The sequence below is a fragment of the Anastrepha ludens genome, chromosome 4 (genome assembly GCF_028408465.1).
Source record: "Anastrepha ludens isolate Willacy chromosome 4, idAnaLude1.1, whole genome shotgun sequence".
NCBI lineage: Eukaryota > Metazoa > Arthropoda > Insecta > Diptera > Tephritidae > Anastrepha > Anastrepha ludens.
Genome location: NC_071500.1, coordinates 106,489,470 through 106,507,123, shown reverse-complemented (window position 1 = coordinate 106,507,123; position 17,654 = coordinate 106,489,470). Strand labels below are relative to the sequence as shown.

The following is a 17,654-nucleotide window of genomic DNA, read 5'->3' as shown; positions in this document are numbered from 1 at the left end:
ATCACACCGGATGGTCTAAACTAACTAACGAAGCCACAAAATAAATATTTAACTGTCTTGGAAAAGTGGTGTAAACTTACAAATGTATTTATGCCATAAGTTATTGGAAAACACCATGAAACGGCTAAATATAATGCTGGGTTGAAGTCAACAACCGAACAACTTTCATCGATTTAGGTGGTGTGCAAGTTCGTTTAAATTTTAGTTCCTAATATTTATTTCACTGGCTTCCAGGACGGCCTCAATTAAGGAAAACTGCAGCTACACTGTGCGAGATCGTTTGATAGCCTAAATTGTTTGTTTTCAAATTTGAATTTGTTTGCTTCCCTCATTTATAAATATAAAATGAATAATTTTGTGATGGCTTTGGGACTGTTTATCTATATAATAAATTCTACTTAAATTGGAATTTAAAAACCTACGAAACCGCCAATACTAAATGCTGACTTGGCGTCCCGTTCTTTTGTTTTTTTCCAGCTGAATGAAATCGAATTTTTAGCAACTCTCAATGTTCCGAGCGCGTGGCTAATAATTACATACGGCTGAAGTACATAATGATATCCTTTCGGAAATTGCAAACGCGTGTAAATTGCAATCATATGCTCTACAACTTCTACTACTTTTAAATGTATATCGTTTTTTCCTCGTGCTAATCGGCGCCAGTTGGACACACCAAGTCATTTTCGACCTAATCTTTCCAACGTAGAGGAGTCCTTCCTCTTCCTTTGTTGCCACCAGCTGGACGACATGACCTAACCAACGAAGCCATTGGATCCTTAATTCCTGGGATGCCTCATCGAATATTGTCATCGTTCAAGTTTCTACGCCATACGTTAGGATGGGCATGATGAGAACCTTGTAGAATATTAGTTTTGTCGAGAGAAGCCTTTATTACTCGATTGCCTACTTAGTCCAAAGTAACACTTTTGGCAAGAGAGATTATTGAATTGGATTTCAAGGCTGACATTGTTAACGGTGCTAATGCTGGATTCTAGATAAACGAAGTCTTTTACATTTATACATGCATACAATCCCGCCATGGCAAGGTTACGATATTTTTGTCCACTTCAGTCTGTGCAGTATTGTACTCTACCATTCTTGCATTATACACACTTCTTGGTCAACAACTGCTGCCAGCTGTCAGTATAGCTGCTGAAATCTATTGTGAATAGTTTCTTTGGGAATATTTATTTCTGCTTGACAGTCAATGCGAAAATGACAATTGATTGCGCATTGCTTGAAAAGCAGCAATAATTCGCTTTAAAATTGCAGAATGCAAATGCAATTATTATAGATATGGCAAGATTTTCAATTATTAAAAAGCGGAGAGCGACAGAACAAATTGAGTAGGAAAATGAAATAAACCAAAATTCATATTGTGAGAGTGTGTTAATCAAATGTTCGAAGTGAATTTTCAAATCGATTTTAAAAATTCTTTTGAGTCAGAAAATTCTGTATAAAGATTACATTTGATAAATCAATGTTATATGTAATTATATATTTAAAAATTCAGGAATATTAACTACCAATTTGATAGGAAATAGTGCAGACGTAGACGGTCACCAATAAATGAACAACATAGCAAAAACGATTTGGAAAGTGACGGCAAAAATTTGCAACCAATGTAATTAATGAGTAAAAGATAATTTCCTAGCTTGTTCAATATGCATATTTGTAAAGCTGTTTACTAACTTGTGAAAAATCTCTTTCATGTTCGTAGATTTACTAGCAGAATAATATTGCAGGACAATAGAAGGGTATGGCACCAGTACGAAACGTGACTACTGCTCAGTCTATAAAACAAACAGAGATTGTAAGTGCGTATGCTTTTATTTAGGGCAGAACTTTAACCCCCACACTGCGGACATACAGCCTTTAAAAAACTGATAATCGAATGGTGTTTATATTTTTACAGCAAACGAGTAAACAACAGAAGCCAATGCAACAACAACCTCACAAAAGGCCATATAGATCCACATTGCGTTACTGCCTTGCCACTGGTCCTGGCTGGGGAGGCGAAGCAACAGTGACAACGTCAACATCTGGTGCTCGTAGGCAGATAACTAGTAATAACGTAAGTTTGTATGCTTAATTTGTACATATGAATACACACCACAGAATAAATCATTTCACCAATGGGTGCCAAATTTAAGAATTTTACCAATATTGTCTTTAATGAATGCGATATGACCAAATCGATATGAGTATTGCATTTTAAGAAGATACAAGAAAAGGCTTTGGTCGTATAAGAGCTAAGCTATTTCGATGGCGAATAATTTTTACCGGCACTTATAGAGCCACTCAAGTAGTAGAGTTTAATGCAATTGCGTTTAAGCTAGCTGAACAGCCGGAATTCATATACGACTAAAAGATTATTTATCTAGCGGTTATGCCATTTCAGGTCCAACAAAAACATGTTTACGTGTTATAGGAACCTCTGTTATGAATTTACGGGGGGAGTATACTCTCAAAATAAATACATACATATGAGTTTTTTAATGCCTTACATGTAACTGGAAAATTAAAAAGATTGCTATGGTTTACTACTAATAGCTTCATTGCCCCATTTTAATAAGTATCTAATGGGTTCCAAAATTGTAACGTATGTATTATACTCTTCTAGTAAGCCCTTAGGCATATTAATGAAAATTATTTCCTACTTGAGCACACCAAATTGCCAAATTTATTAGTTATAAAAAAAAATTCGGATATGAATGATCATATCAAAAATAGTTTACACCCACGCTTTCTTTCATGAAAGTAAAAATATTACAGTAATTAAAAATGCACTTATATTTCTACATTCGTGTGAACGTAACAAAAATATAAACAAAGCAGAGGAATGACCGCTGGTTCTATCTTCTTAAAATTGTCAGATGAGAAATTTGCGTTTCCCTAAAACATTTAGTTGCTCACAACTTAGTACCATTTTGGACACGAACGTGTCTAGACGATTCGACAGTGCGAAACTTCACGATATCGATATAAAAACAATTTATTTTTATTGAATAATGCATGTGTAAAATTACATATACACTCTCATCGAATTGTCGAACTTTCGAAAATAGCCAAAAATTCACTTTGCACATATACCAATAGTATTTCGTTCAAAATTGAGTCATTCAATGTGTTTTTGATTTCGATTACCTGTGCGTTTTTGACCGCTTTGTGTTTTGCACTTTATTTAAAGGATTACGTAGTATCAGCGACTCAACATCTAAGTGGTGGTGCAAATGTGAAATCGCCTAAAACAGCAGTAACAGCAACCGGTGAAGCAGGATTTGATACTGCTTACAGTCCAAATTTTAGTAAAAATAATATTGATAATAATAATACAAGAGCAGCATCTGCGGAAGTGCAGCGGAAACGACAACACTGTCCAGAAGAAGGTTTAACCCAACTTAACGGAAGTGCCGGTACAACACAGTTCAATATTAGTAAAAACAGTAAGTTTTTGACGGCCTCAAAAGCTCTAATACTAGTAGGATACATATTTTTAATTTAATTCAATAAATCAATTCATCTAATTCATGAATTGCCTTCTTACCTTTTGGTATGTTGTATGGGGCTTCGCACACGAGTAGCGACCAGCGAATTTCTAAAAATAGTATCTAAATTTAGTTTTCCGTAATATTTGTTCGCTTCAGATACATTTTTTTACTACATATTGCTTCCTCAAAGAAATGAAAAGTGTTTGTACATGTGGTTTAGAACTATTTGTAATATATTTTTTTAATAATTTGTATAAAATGAAATTTGGAAGATGTTACATATGTAAAATTTGAAATATCGTCACCTTAATTAGTTAGTGTAATTTGTAGAAAGTCTTGTATGAAATTTGTTTACGCATTTGGTTGTTTTTGTTTTGGTCAACAGGCATGAAACAATTTTTTTCGTATTTTTGATCTGACTCATTGTCCAGTAAATTGTCTATAATCTAAAAATAATTATTTACGTAAACTAAAATTTTTTTCGAATAAGCATACATTTAAAAATTCTGTAGATATTTCACCAAATTATAAAGTGAAAAATTTTAAATTTAAACAAAATCATATATCAATTCACCTTCTTAGCACCATCTTTCTTGCAACAATTCACCACAACACCTAGTGGTACAACTGGATCGGAATCTTTTGTACGTCCCGTAAAAAACGAAATCCCCGCTGAAATAAAGCACTTTGCACAAACACAGAAATCGCTAAACGAATCTCCAACGACTACAAAAACAGCATCAAACACTTTTGTGAAATTGACTAAAGCGAATAATAATTCTTTACTGCCTGTAAATCTCTTAAACTTGGCTGTCAGCCTAACAACAGCCCAAATATCAGCCACTCCAACGATAACCACAGCTGTTGCAACAAATTCATCTCAAACGGTTGTTGGCGGCTGCGTAAATGTTGAGTCTATTTTACTACAACGTTTACAATTAATAAAACACTTTTTGAGCTTGACCGAACCATCAGTTGCCAACCTCAATCAGCGATTGAAGCACCAGGACGAGGAAGTTACACCAACTGCGAGCGCATCAAGTTTAGCTGCACAGCGAGTTTTGCCAAAAGTGTTAATGGTATACGAAAATAAACCCGAAAGCATGGAGCGTGACGTTGTGGTAAATTCAAACAGTCTTGAAGATGTCCCTTTAAGTGAGGTTTGTACAAATTGCATGTACTTGTGAAATTATTTTATTTTCATTATTTTGCATTGCATTTTTATAACAGTTGAGCGACAATCGCGCGCAGTCAATACAGTCGTTGCATAGCGTTGAAACTCCCACGCCAGACACCTCTCCCAGCTTTGATGAACTGCAGCAACGTTTAGAGACTTCGAATCGCAACATACAAAATATGCAAGAGCAGCAGCAACAACTTTTGCGCTTGCAAAATGCCGCTAAGCAGCATTTGAGTGAAATGGAGCATCTGCGTCAACAGGCAGGCGCTTTAAGTTTTAACGCAAACCAAGGAAACACTTCGAATAATGCTGAGGACACTCCCCAATATGAATCCATCGATCAGGTGCACTCAGATATGGCAACATTGGTTGGTCGTATGAAGAATCTCACCACGTTCATACAAAATCAAAACGAATTAAGCAATCTGCTCGGAGATGATGGACCTGAAATACTTGCTGAACAGGAAGCGTTGCAGCGTAAGCTGGAATCCTTGCGCGCGCAACGTGATGATATGCGTACATTGGTGAGCGAGTTGCAGGACATCAATCGCACTGCCGAACGTAGGGTTGGTCAAGGTTCAAGGGAGAGTGAGGAGGCTATTGTTAATGCGCAGCCAACAACAAATGAAGTAAAGCATAACCGCGGGCAATCGCCGTCGAATGCCGCACGTGTTGTGCCTGTCACTTACACGCGTAGCGTGCCCATAAAGCTGACGAATGGTAGCATAGCGCAACCTTCTGGAAATACACACGATGATGATGATAGTGGCGATCCTGCGGAGAATGCCGCCACTGCAATGCTTATAAAGCAGAAAGTGGCTGACATAGAGACGATGCGCATGCAATTGCAACGTCTGAAAGACATGATGGAAACCGTAAATATGATTGAAGCGCGCTCATCGCGTGATGTGAAGGATATTGGGCGAACACCACCGCGTGAAGTTCGGTCACAATCGCGTACCACAGGCTCGTCAGGCACTTCGTTTGATCGTGATTGTACACCTGTTTCTGTAGTGGCTGCTCATCATACTAGCAGCGCTGACGAAGTCGGTGACGATTCGTATCTTATTCGTAAAATGCGTATGATCAACGACGTAACATCGGATTTACGCGCACAGGCTGAAAGTTTGCAAGCCGAACGTGAGCGGATCAAGGCATTGAAAGAGGAAATTGTGCTGCGTAAGCAACAAGCTGCCGCTGCAGCACAACTTGGAGAGGACGCATTAAAGCGCAGCAGTTTAACCCCTACACCTACGCCACGTAAACAACGCGAACTAGACACGCCGACCCCACCGCTTTCGACAAATACCGAAAATGATCGAGATCAACTCAAAATGGAATACGAGACAAAGAAAAAGGAATTCGAACTATTGTGTCAACGTTTAAACCAAGATGATGTCACGGTACAGTCAGAACCAACCATCAATAAAGCACCCCGACGCCGTGACACCGTCTCCGAAGCCGACGATGAAGCTGATGGCGATGAAGAGTTAAATGATTCGGATTTTCTCACTTCGAACGCTACTTCAACAGCACGCCAATATTTCACGGCACCACAACAACAGTCCACTCCGGCGCAGCAACATCGCGCTGCAGCAAAGGCTGCTGTGACTGCACACTCCCAGGCTACTAGCGCGGCATCAGCAAAAGTATCTGCACAGGGACGTCCAAGTCAAGGCCGACGATTGTCAGTTGGGCCGCTGGGCAAGGAAGACAGCTTCGACATGAATCAAACGTCATCCACTGCAGGTGGGCGTCGGCATTCTACGCTAGCTAACGCTACCAATACTACACAGGAGGGTACGTCACTTGAAGCTGGTAGCGTACAGTCGGGCAGTTCGCAATCTGCATTCTCTATGCCACCACCAATGGCGGCCATGGGCCCTTGTAGCAGTTGGCGTAAGTTTGTGAATTGCAAATAAAATTAAAAAAAAAATCGAATTTAAAAATTTTATTAAAAAAAATCTTGCCATTAAAAAAAATTATATTATTTTGCTCATTTTTTAACAATTTCCATGTTGTTTCGCTTTTAAAGTATAAGCAAAATCTAATATCATGTTTTTTAATATTAGCACCCCTGCCACCAATGCCCAATACTTGGAATCCACAGCTTTACTATGGTTTTGGTGCCTCAGTCCCGCCGCAACAACTCACAGCATCACAACCGACCTCGGCAACAACAACTCATAGTGCAGGTGCACCATTTGCTCCCGTTGGTTTGCTTCCACCATCTGCCGTGAACAGTGACTGCATTTGCAGTGCGGCTAACAGTGCTACAAACGCACCAGTTGTTACTGGACCGACACCGACTTCTAGTTGCACAAATACTGCCGCGCAACTAGCCGCAGACCCCGTTGTAATGCAGCAGTTTGTTCAAACTCAGCAAATGCTTATAAATTCAGTGTGCCAATGCAATCAGATGTTGTGGCATCAGCAGCGCGAAATTGATGCACTCAATAACACAATACATGTGGTAAGTAGGAGCGCATCAGAATCAAAGTTTATCACTTGTTTATCTTAATAATCAAACGATTCTCAACCATTTTGCAGCTACAGGAGCGCTTACTTGCATTAACCGGTGGTGTCAACTCTGTACCACTCACTGATTTGCCCTACTCCATTCGCGCCGAATCTGTGCCACCGCCTACTTTAACCGCAGGGACCTTACCCAACAACCTGTATTTGAGCAGCTCGAATCGTGCACAATCCGAACAGCCTGCCCTCTTCTTGCCCGGCTTGCCGACAGCAACGCGCAGTAGCGCATTCTCGAACTATCAACATCACCAGCAACAACAATACCAACAGCGTCAACAGCGTGGGCATATAACGACTGCAGGTGGCGCAACTGCTACCAACAGCTATAACTTCAGCAGCGAAGCACAACAACACAGCAACATTGCGACAGCAAACAGCACTAACGCCGGTCTTTACAGTACACTAAATAACGCTGCACCACCACCGCCCAGTCAAGCACAATCGCATTACAACAATGAAGTGCCGCAATCACCACCATTGCAGGGAGGAGCTGCTGGGCCAGGACCGATTTTCATGCATCATCACAACAATGCAATACATCAAAATAACGCCAATTTGCGTACTCAAAATCACTATGCCAACAATTTGCACCAACAGCATCAGCTCCAACAACAACAACATGGGCATAGTAACATCAACGTTGGCGGCGGCAATACGCTGAATAATCAAGTTCCACCTGGTAATCGTGCCAACAATTATTGGGACAATTTCCGAAGGTAATTTCGATGTACTCAAGTAGAAAAAATGCGAACAATTCGCTTGACACTACAGTTGTTTGATATCTTTGATGAGTACGTACTTGATTGTGTACAAGTACATGACTTGCGGTGTTAGCGCTACTTTGTGGTGCAATTCTTTTTATTACTTCTTCAATAATTTGGGTACTTTCAAGGCGCTTTCCGCGTTCCTAATGATTAGTGACTATCTACACACGCATGTACACATAGTTGTATATGTATGTAGCAAGACTTGTACAATAACTCATTAGCTTTTATTGTTTATTATTTATTGTATACATTCACTTACAAAATACCACTTTACATAAATTACCTGTGTATACATCACTCTTGGCAATACCAACAAAAAATCATTGCAATGGATATTAATTCTACATTCTCTTTCCTCACATAACCTTTATCTATGCACTATACCATACATATTTACACAAAGCAATATTTTCCGCTATTGGAAATGAAAACAACAAAAAAATGGTTTCGGCTGGACACTTATTAGTTTGTTGATTAGTTCTAAACACAAATTATATATTTTGTTATTACTCATTTTTTATTGTATAAAACTTAGTTCACTTATTATCTATCAATTATTTCAATAAAAGAATGTGCAGCACATTTGGATACATTTATATTTCATTTTCGTATCGTAAAAAATACCTGAAGGTGTGGTAAGTTTGCTTGCACATTTGAGGACTTCAACTTTTAACTTTTCGCATTATTTATGCTTAACTAACCTAAACTAACTCTTTTACACTTTTGAGTTAACCAAATATAAAAATGTATTTGCTTACAATTTTCATTTTTTCTTACATTAATACACCTTTGAGACCCAGTAGTTAAATTTATTTTTATATATTTACAAAACAACAACAAAAAAACAAATACTAACTTTTTAATAAAACTTTATCTATGATAATTAAATTTAGACTTGACAATTTATCAGCCATTGTTAAGAACCTCGAAAACGCCTACTTTCCCCCGAAACTCTGTTTTACGTCCTGGATTTAAATTCGGCCAAGGACTGCTTTGCAACAGCCACAAAGCAAAAAGAGATCCTCATATTAGGTCAGGTTTTTGTGTCAGTCGGCTTAAAATAGCCAACTCACTTAGACTATGTAGGTCCGTTGTCGTACCACTGTATAACACGGGAACCTCAGTATTTATTCATCATGGAACCGTTTGGACGCTCTTATGCAGCGTAGGATAGGTTTTATCGCAACACCGGATAGTTCCGTAAGAGAGTCAAAATAGAGTTTTCCTAACAACCTACTACTCTACTCCTAGCTAAGGCTGGACAATTACAGAGGAAGTGTTCTACAAAATATTCCTTGCCTAAAAGAGTGCTTACCTAACAGCCAATGACCGGTCCACATATTATATATATATACCCTTTTTGGGTGTTTGGCCAAGCTCCTCCTCCTATTTGTGGTGTGCGTCTTGATGTTGTTCCACAAATGGAGGGACCTACAGTTTTAAGCCGACTCCGAATGGCAGATATTTTTATGAGGATCTTTTTCATGGCAGAAATACACTCGAAGGTTTGTCATTGCCTGCCGAGGGGCGACCGCTATTAGAAAAATGTTTTTCTTTAATTTTGGTGATTCACCGAGATTTGAACCTACGTTCTTTCTGTGAATTCCGAATGGTAGTCACGCACCAGCCCATTCGGCTACAGCGGCGCTCCTCATATTAGTGATAATAAATATTATAATTTTTTTTTTACATTTATTTAGCCCTTCTTTGGGCACCCGAGTTTGGACGTGATTTTTTTCGACTTTGAACGTGAATTTAAAATATTTCTATTATAGCTAACGACGTGAGCTTCCAGGTAGTTTCCTAAAATTTGATTTTCTATCGAGTGCCGGGTGCCTAACCGAAGGTTTTAAAATAGTTGTCGCTCGGAGGGTTAAATAGCGGGATGAAAATCTACAAAACACCAGGGTATTCCACCGTCAGTGAGATCACTGGTGTGTAGGGTAATGCTGTAATTCAATGTTAGCTTGTTTTATAAACGAAAGCAAATTTACTGTACTTTTCATTTGCTAATAAATAACATATTATAGGGTGGTTTGAACAACATTCACAGGTTTTAGAAAAACCTGCCCATAGAGTGAAATGTACTCGTATCTACTGTGTTAAAGGCCAAAGTTTTCTGATTGTGAAATCGCTCTCGGATGCTCGCTATTGTTTGCTGAGGTGCGAGACTAGAATCACACTAAGAATTCGAAATTAAATCGTGTTTACTACATAAAAATACTCAAATCATGCTCGCATAATAAAAAGTCCTTGATAATTTCTAATGCAGCATTAAAATATTAACAAATGTCTTGGAAACTTTAATGCTTGCGTATTCTTCTTAAATTAAATCGTTTTAATTTCTGCCCGTTTACACTTAAAAATCAATTTTTCACATTTAAATTTTATTTAATCTTCATTATACAGAATTAATATTTTTCACCCACAATTTTAACAATAGAAATATTTTCGGCAAATGTCCCTAACCTATTTTACCTGAAACGAGTGTATCTTATTGGGAAATTTTAAAGTTCAAAATGTGCCTTCGAATTTCCGCTGATTAGCGCGTTCAATAATCATATATGTAGAATAGGATAGTACATTTCAAGGTTTGGCCATCCGAAACGAAATTGTGAGAGTAACTTCTTCTGCCATGTCATCGGGAAGTCGGCAGCAGTTCAGATGGCAATAAAGTAATATGAAAAGTGGCTGCGTTGATTTTTTCATATATGTATCATCAGCACAGTCTCAAATTTGTCGTAAACAAACCGCCGTCACATCTGCTGTTACGTCAGCAAATTAGCCGATGCTTTCAAATTCGTTGAGAGCCGGTTAACGCTATAATATTGGTCATACCTCCTGAATTCTTTTCACCATGCATCTGTAATCTTATATGTAATACTCAAGGATGATAGAATAGTACTGTGGTTGTTGTAGCAGTGCAGGGTATATAACCGTTCGTCTTCGTCTGGCTCATCTAAAGGTAGGCCCAGGAAACATGCTGTTGCGACAGGTTGGGTCCAGAGGGAGAGGTGAAAAGGTGGTTAGTGTCGTGCGGGGTGCCTTCACATGCCACACATATGTTTGGTATGTCGGGGTCAATTCTAGATAAGTAGGAGTTTAACCTGCTACAATATCCAGAACACGTATATAAAATGATACTCAATTCGCCTTGTGTAATACTTCCATATCGCCAGTGTCGTTTCCTCACAGTGTGTTTTTATTTCGAAACCAAAGAGAGACAATAAGTTATGAAATTTGCGTGTGTAGTAGAATACATGTATATTTGTGAACTACTACACGGAAAATTTTTCAAATCATTACATGATCACTTGATTATAACTTTTTGCCCACTTTTTGAAACTTTTCGATATAAAGATATCAAATACTGGTGCTCATATGCCTGTGTCACGCAATACCAAAAACAACACGAATTCCCAATAGCTTCAAAAGAAATAATTTTGAAAATAATAATTTTTTTTCACATTTAAGGTTATTTTCGGTACATTCACCTTCATTTTTGTTTTTTGCAATATATCGGCACTCTTAAGATGGGAAATGTACTTCGTATGTACTGATAATATTTTATATGTATTTACATATATATATTTTATTTAACCCCCGCGAGCGAGTTTTTCGTTTTAAAGTAGTATAATTTTGTTATAAGTTTGCGAGCTGAAGAGTCGCGTTTTAGTTAGCACTCAAGTGAGTTAAATTTGTTGAGACGAAAGTTTATTCATTTTTCTCAGGAATAGAAAAAGTCTAAATCACACCCAATGCCAGAATTAAGTTGAAAGTAGCTTTTAGTCTCGCGTAAAAATTTTCCTACGCACCTTTAGCCACCTTCAAAAGTCTTTAGTGTGGCACCGTGCATGGGCGATAACGAAAAAAGCTTCGATATTGAGTAAAGCTGCCAATAATCTTATATTTATGCTAAAATGTTTGTGTTTATTTTTCGTTTTATTGTCAAATGCTAATTCCATTTAACCAAAAACAAGAATTTTGCAAATGCTTCTTTCTTTCTTATATTTGTTTAACTTTCAGCTATTCGCGGCAAAACTTGCTTTCGACTAATTCGAATAAGAGTAATGAAGAGCAGCAGCAGCAAAATCAGCAACAGCAACAACAGCATCAACATCAGCATTATCTTCAGCAACGCTTGCTTGAACAGCTTGAGACACCAGCACCAGCTCATTATCGCGCCCAACCGCAGCCACACCACCGCCCATCAACTGGATTGCCAACAGCAGCAGCGCTGACAACCAGTAACTTACAACAATTGCAGCGCCAGCAACAACAGCAGGAAGAAGCGGCGCAACAGCAACAACAACGGCCAGCGCAAACTCAGGCACCGCTATACCGCGCGGTAGCCGATAGCAATAGCAACAGTTGCAACAACCTAAATTTTGAACGCAATGCGAGTGACAACAAGTATTTGCGCACCTTGCAGCGCTCTCATATCAATAGCTATCAGCAGCAGCAACAACAGCAACAACAACTTGGACTCTCAAATTCATTGTATACCAATCACAACAACCTATATCAATCATGGCCACCGCATACTAACGGCGCTACTGCTGGCACCGCCTGCACTGATGCAAACAGTGACGCTAACACTGGTGGCATTGAGGTTTACGATGCTTACAACATTATTGACAGCGACTTGACGGCGCCGTATGCGCACTTGAGCAGCAACTCAAATTCCAGCAACATGTTGCGCAACATGAATGTCAACTTCGGCAATAGTCCGCATTATCAACGCAACAAACTGTTGACCAAACCAAATTGTCGTGGCGCCGAAGCGATGGAGCATCACAATCCGAATAGGGCTCTACAACAACAACACCAACGCATGCTGTCGCAACACCAACTAGCATTACGTGCACAACAGCAGCTTGACCAATCCACGCTGCGGCCCATACGCAATATGGCCGCCTTCACTCAAGCGCGTTATCTAGACTTATTGCCAGCCACAGTTAGCGAAGCGGTTGCCACGGCCGAGGCGCAATTACGCAATCGTGAAGGCGTCGATATGTTGCTACGCACTATAACCGCCGACGATAACGACGCTGTAGGAGCGTTGTCCACAGCGGCCGGTGGCAATACTACCACTTACAGTTCGCCATACATGCCGAACGCTAATGGGGTAATGCTGATGGACAGCAACGAAATCGGCAACAATACACCAAATATTGACAATGAGAATGCAGATCTTGAGGCGGAAGGGGAAACCGAGCTGAATGCGCATGTGGATATGTTGCTCGATGAGGATGACGACACCACATCGGAGGAAATCAAACGTAATTTGCTGGTTAATGCATTGAAAAATGATAAATTTACTACAAAATTCTACGAGTCCATAAAGGAGGACGTTTTTCGTCGCCTCGAACGCATGTTGTTGGAAAAAGAGTCGGCTGAGAGCAATTGCCAGCAGGGCGGAGCCCGAATTCGCAACGGTTTGACAGGCGCCAAAGCCACTACACATACCATCGCCATTGATGGGCCCAATGAAATGTTAGGCGCTTCATCGCTACAGCGCGACCCAACACGCAAATTTAATTTAAATGCGCGCATGGTTAATCAACAGCAGCAGCGTCTGCATCAGCATCACCAACAACAAAATGTTGGCCCATCGCCAGTCAACTTTGCTGCAACTGCAGCGCCAGCAGCAAATACATATAAAATCAAACAAGAGTTAAACGGTGATCACGCGGCTGAAGATGATCGATACGTGTCTGGGTCGGCTGCAGTTGATGCACATGCGAATAATCGTCAAGAAACTGCAGCTGAGGATAATGCAGAAGAAGACGAATATGGCGCGAATAATGCGGACACTGAAAGCAACAAAGCGGATAATGAAGATGCGGCAGCAGCTGTAGCTGCAGCGACAGCGGAGGAATTGGCAAACAGCCCGAATGTGTCCCACATGCCGGGCCTTAGGCCAGCGAGAGAAAACGAACAACCGGAGGAGGACTTTGAATATTACAACAACAACAGCGCCGGAAACAATAATTTTGCTACTGGTGACTCCGCTGATGTTTGTCGGGCACACCAGCAAAAAGTCACCGGCAATGACGGAAAATCCGAACGCAAGATAGGAAATTGGCGACAAAATGTGCTGAGTCATGTTGAATCTAATAAAGGCAACAAATCAACATCGAATGTTGGCAAGAAGCGAAAAAACCAGTTGGATAATGCAACTAAAGGCGGTGGGGGCGGTGATGCAGAGACTTTGCCGGTTAGTATGTTGCAAGTAAATTGTTCACATTTGAAGAAAATCTAAAAATTAACACACAAAAAATTATAAAATTAATTGTAGAAAATTATGTTAATTGCAAATTGCGCTTTCTTTTAACTGCAGTTATCCGCGGTCGGTAACAACTCGGCTGACAACAATATGCGGCCGGTTCATTACACCGACCTTATCGCCTCCATAATTACGCGAATAAGCAACCAAACGCATGCCAACACCCAAATCAACGACACGATTCTGGTGGAGATCGCCAAAGTGACCGCCAGTGCGGTACAAAATTTTACACCCACACTTGCAAACTGTAAGTCACAGACCATTCCGTCACCACACATTTCGCCTAAGAAATTTTATATGAAAATTAAAAAGCTTAGCGTTCCGCGGCAACGTGACGAGTTCCTGCAATGGTATCAAAATTATTTAGAATCTCTCTTTCCGGGTGCGCGTTTGGAAGCCCAAAGGCGGCGTGAGGAGTTAAGGACTGGCGATATTGCCGGAGCAACAACAGCTTGCCTGGAATTGCCACGTGCATGCGACAAGGTGGAAAACCACCAGCATCAGGTGCAACAACGTCAGTCACAACAACAAAAACAGCTACAGCAATCGACCAATGGCAGTAGCAATACAAATAATAACGACGAAGACTTGGCTGAGGCTGATCAAAATTCAGCAAATAGCAGCAGCAACACTACTATTGCTGTTGCAGAGGAACACCAGGAGGAGCAGCAGCGTGATAATCAAATTTGTTTGCGGCGTGAAATTGAATTTGAAAACAATGAAAATCCAGACGACGATGTAGAAGGTGATGGTGCCAAGGGCAGAACAACCGGCCAGAGTGGCATTGACGCAGACGGTGGTGGTGGTGCATATGTTACAGTGCCCCTGTCAGCCGCCACTGTTGCCGCTATTGCAGTGACGGAAGACGCAATTAATGCTGCGGTACAGCAACACGATTTACTGAGCTTCACCACGGACGTAGCTGGAGTTGGTGGTGCGTCGGAATAGGATTTTATAGCACATAATGCTCACAGCTAGATATTTATATACAGTTATGTTGCGCTGCATTTGCTCATCGCTCTGCTGCTCATTGCCATGAAATTCAAGTCATCATTTACGCTGCCTGCAACGCTGCAGTTTATTTACGAATACTTGTGACGCAGTTTATTGCTCTACGTTGGTGTTTCGTTCGAATTTAACATTTTCCAAAGCTCAGATAAAACAAGAAATGTTTCATTTTAAAATATAAGACCAACGCCTGTTTCCCGTGTTTATTAAAGAAGTATTCAAAAAAACTAAATGATTATAATACAGCGGTTGAGGGAAACTTTAATAAATATCTGTATGTAATGATGCCATTGATTTCATATGTCTTGTGCGACCTGTTGTCTAAATTTTAATTTTTTATAAAAAACATAATTTTTATTTTTTAACTATATGTACGTGCTATAAATTTATTTGGCTTTAAATGCAGCATATAAGCGTATTATTGTGCGTATGCGCCCCAGAAAATTTCTTATTATAAATTGAAATACAATACATACAACTTATACTAAATAAACTAAAACTTTCTCCAATAAAAGTCGTCTGTTCAGTCGGGTAAGTTCCTTTAAAAGGTTTGTTCTCATTAGGTCTGTTCATGAAGCAATAATTTGTAACTATTGTTGCAAGCGTTCTGTGCCGATGGGTAGTTTTCCAAGCATCTTCCAAGCGGTGCCATCTGTCTATGTGCAGAGTTAAACTTAGAAAGAAATTTCCGGAATGAGAGATTATCATCCTGTGAGATTAAGTCGTCACTGGTTCTTAAATGTATCGAGAAATTGAAACTCCTAGGAACGCACAATCGCAAACGGCTAATTTGGGTCCCAGGACACAGAGGTATAACTGGGAACGAAGTAGCGATCGCTAATAGGACCCGAGCCCACATTAGGTTACGCCAGGCGAAATCTTTATTGGTTTAAAAGGCTCATAACCCTCCGCAAAGATGAACTGAGAATGCTCACGAACATTCTCACAGGCCACTGCCGGTTGCGTAGTCTGTAGTCATTTGCACATGATCGGGATATGGTCCACTGATTTTTGTCGACCAATCCCAGAAGACTCCAATGCACCTTCTCCTTGAATGTAGCGCTATAGCGCGGAGAAGATTGAGACATCTCGTCCAACTGCAGCCAGAAGAAAGGCACATACGCTCAATCCAGCGCAACTGTTTTCACAGTTTAATAAGGGAACTTAGTCTGGACGAGCTATTGTGATGAGCAGAGCGCACAAAAGACCATGAGGTCGAACCTCGAAGGAATCATCTATATATCCGCAGTATACAGAATACAGAATACCATTACTATATACAATCAGTCGTGGCAAATTTTTATCAAACTCTGTTGCACATAAACCGCTGTCAGATCCCCTGAGAATGATAGGAAAATACATAAATTTAAGTAAAATAACAACCTTGTGAGATAGCAAATTTATTCAAGCCTTAATTTGAAGCTACATTCATGTCATTGCGTATGGAATGGCATATGATTAAAGTGGTCTTCTGAGCCTCGGTGGCAGTGTCTCTAGCGGTCGGTCCAATTTTTGATATGAATTATATGCTTCGAGCTCATTTTGACTTCGACTTGACGTAGCCCCCTAAAAGTAGTCGAGGAGTGCTACTAGGCTTTTCAACAAGTTTTGCGGTTCGATAAGAGGAGGCGTTGCTAATAGTCTATATATTTTTTTTGTTAAGTTGGGACACTCTTCACATGTATGTACGTATGTGAAGTTTCATTTTAATCTGTCAATTCATTCTTCATTTGCAAGCCACTTAATATCGACGTAACGCAGTATTTCCTACAATGGAAAAAATTAAACCTCGTGCAGTGATTGAATTCTTATTTTTAGAAGGTTTACAAGTTAAGGAAATTTTATGAACGAATGTAGAAAGTGTATAAGGGACTTTTCCCCATCAATAGTACAGTAGAAAGACAGCAACAGCACCAGAAATTGTAGGAAAAACACAGGATATCGTATTGAAAAAACGTCGAGTGACTGAAAGAGGTTTAATAGAAACACTAGGCATGTTGTTGTTGTTGTTATAGCAGCATAAATATTCCCCGTGCATATACGAGGAATGCTGCTGAAGTGACAGTCCTTGGCCGGATATAAATTCGGGTCGTTCCGGTTACGTAGAACCGACTGTCGTGGGAATGTAAACACTAGGCATCTCATTGGGTAGTTTAAGCAATATTTCGACTAAAGTATTAGGATTCATGAAACTGTTTGCAATGGGTGCCGCATTCGCTAACAATGGAGCTGCGACTTTCTCAGCAAAATTTAGAGCGTTTTCGAGAAGATAAAGTGTATTTTGTGCGTCGATTCATCACTATGGATGAGTGTTGGGTCTATCACCATGATCCTAAATCAAAACAAGGGGCCAAAGAGTGGTGTGAACCTGGTTCTTCGGCTCC

At 39.9% G+C, this 17,654-nt stretch overlaps 1 protein-coding gene across 2 annotated transcripts; it reads left to right on the top strand.

Annotated features, from left to right (window-relative positions):
• The first annotated feature begins 1,251 nt into the window (after positions 1–1,251).
• Positions 1,252–15,780, top strand: LOC128860488 (uncharacterized). 2 transcript variants are annotated; one of them, XM_054098060.1, is made up of 10 exons: positions 1,252–1,624; positions 1,721–1,813; positions 1,916–2,074; positions 3,191–3,446; positions 4,074–4,651; positions 4,722–6,570; positions 6,744–7,144; positions 7,222–7,922; positions 12,000–14,193; positions 14,317–15,780. In XM_054098060.1, the coding sequence occupies exons 2-10, from the start codon at positions 1,760–1,762 to the stop codon at positions 15,208–15,210; spliced, it is 7,086 nt and encodes a 2,361-aa protein (XP_053954035.1). In that variant the 5' UTR covers positions 1,252–1,624; positions 1,721–1,759; the 3' UTR covers positions 15,211–15,780. The 2 variants fall into 2 exon arrangements, with proteins under 2 accessions (XP_053954035.1, XP_053954036.1); XM_054098061.1 differs by lacking the exon at positions 1,252–1,624 and having other exon boundaries at positions 1,750–1,817.
• Positions 15,781–17,654: the final 1,874 nt, after the last annotated feature.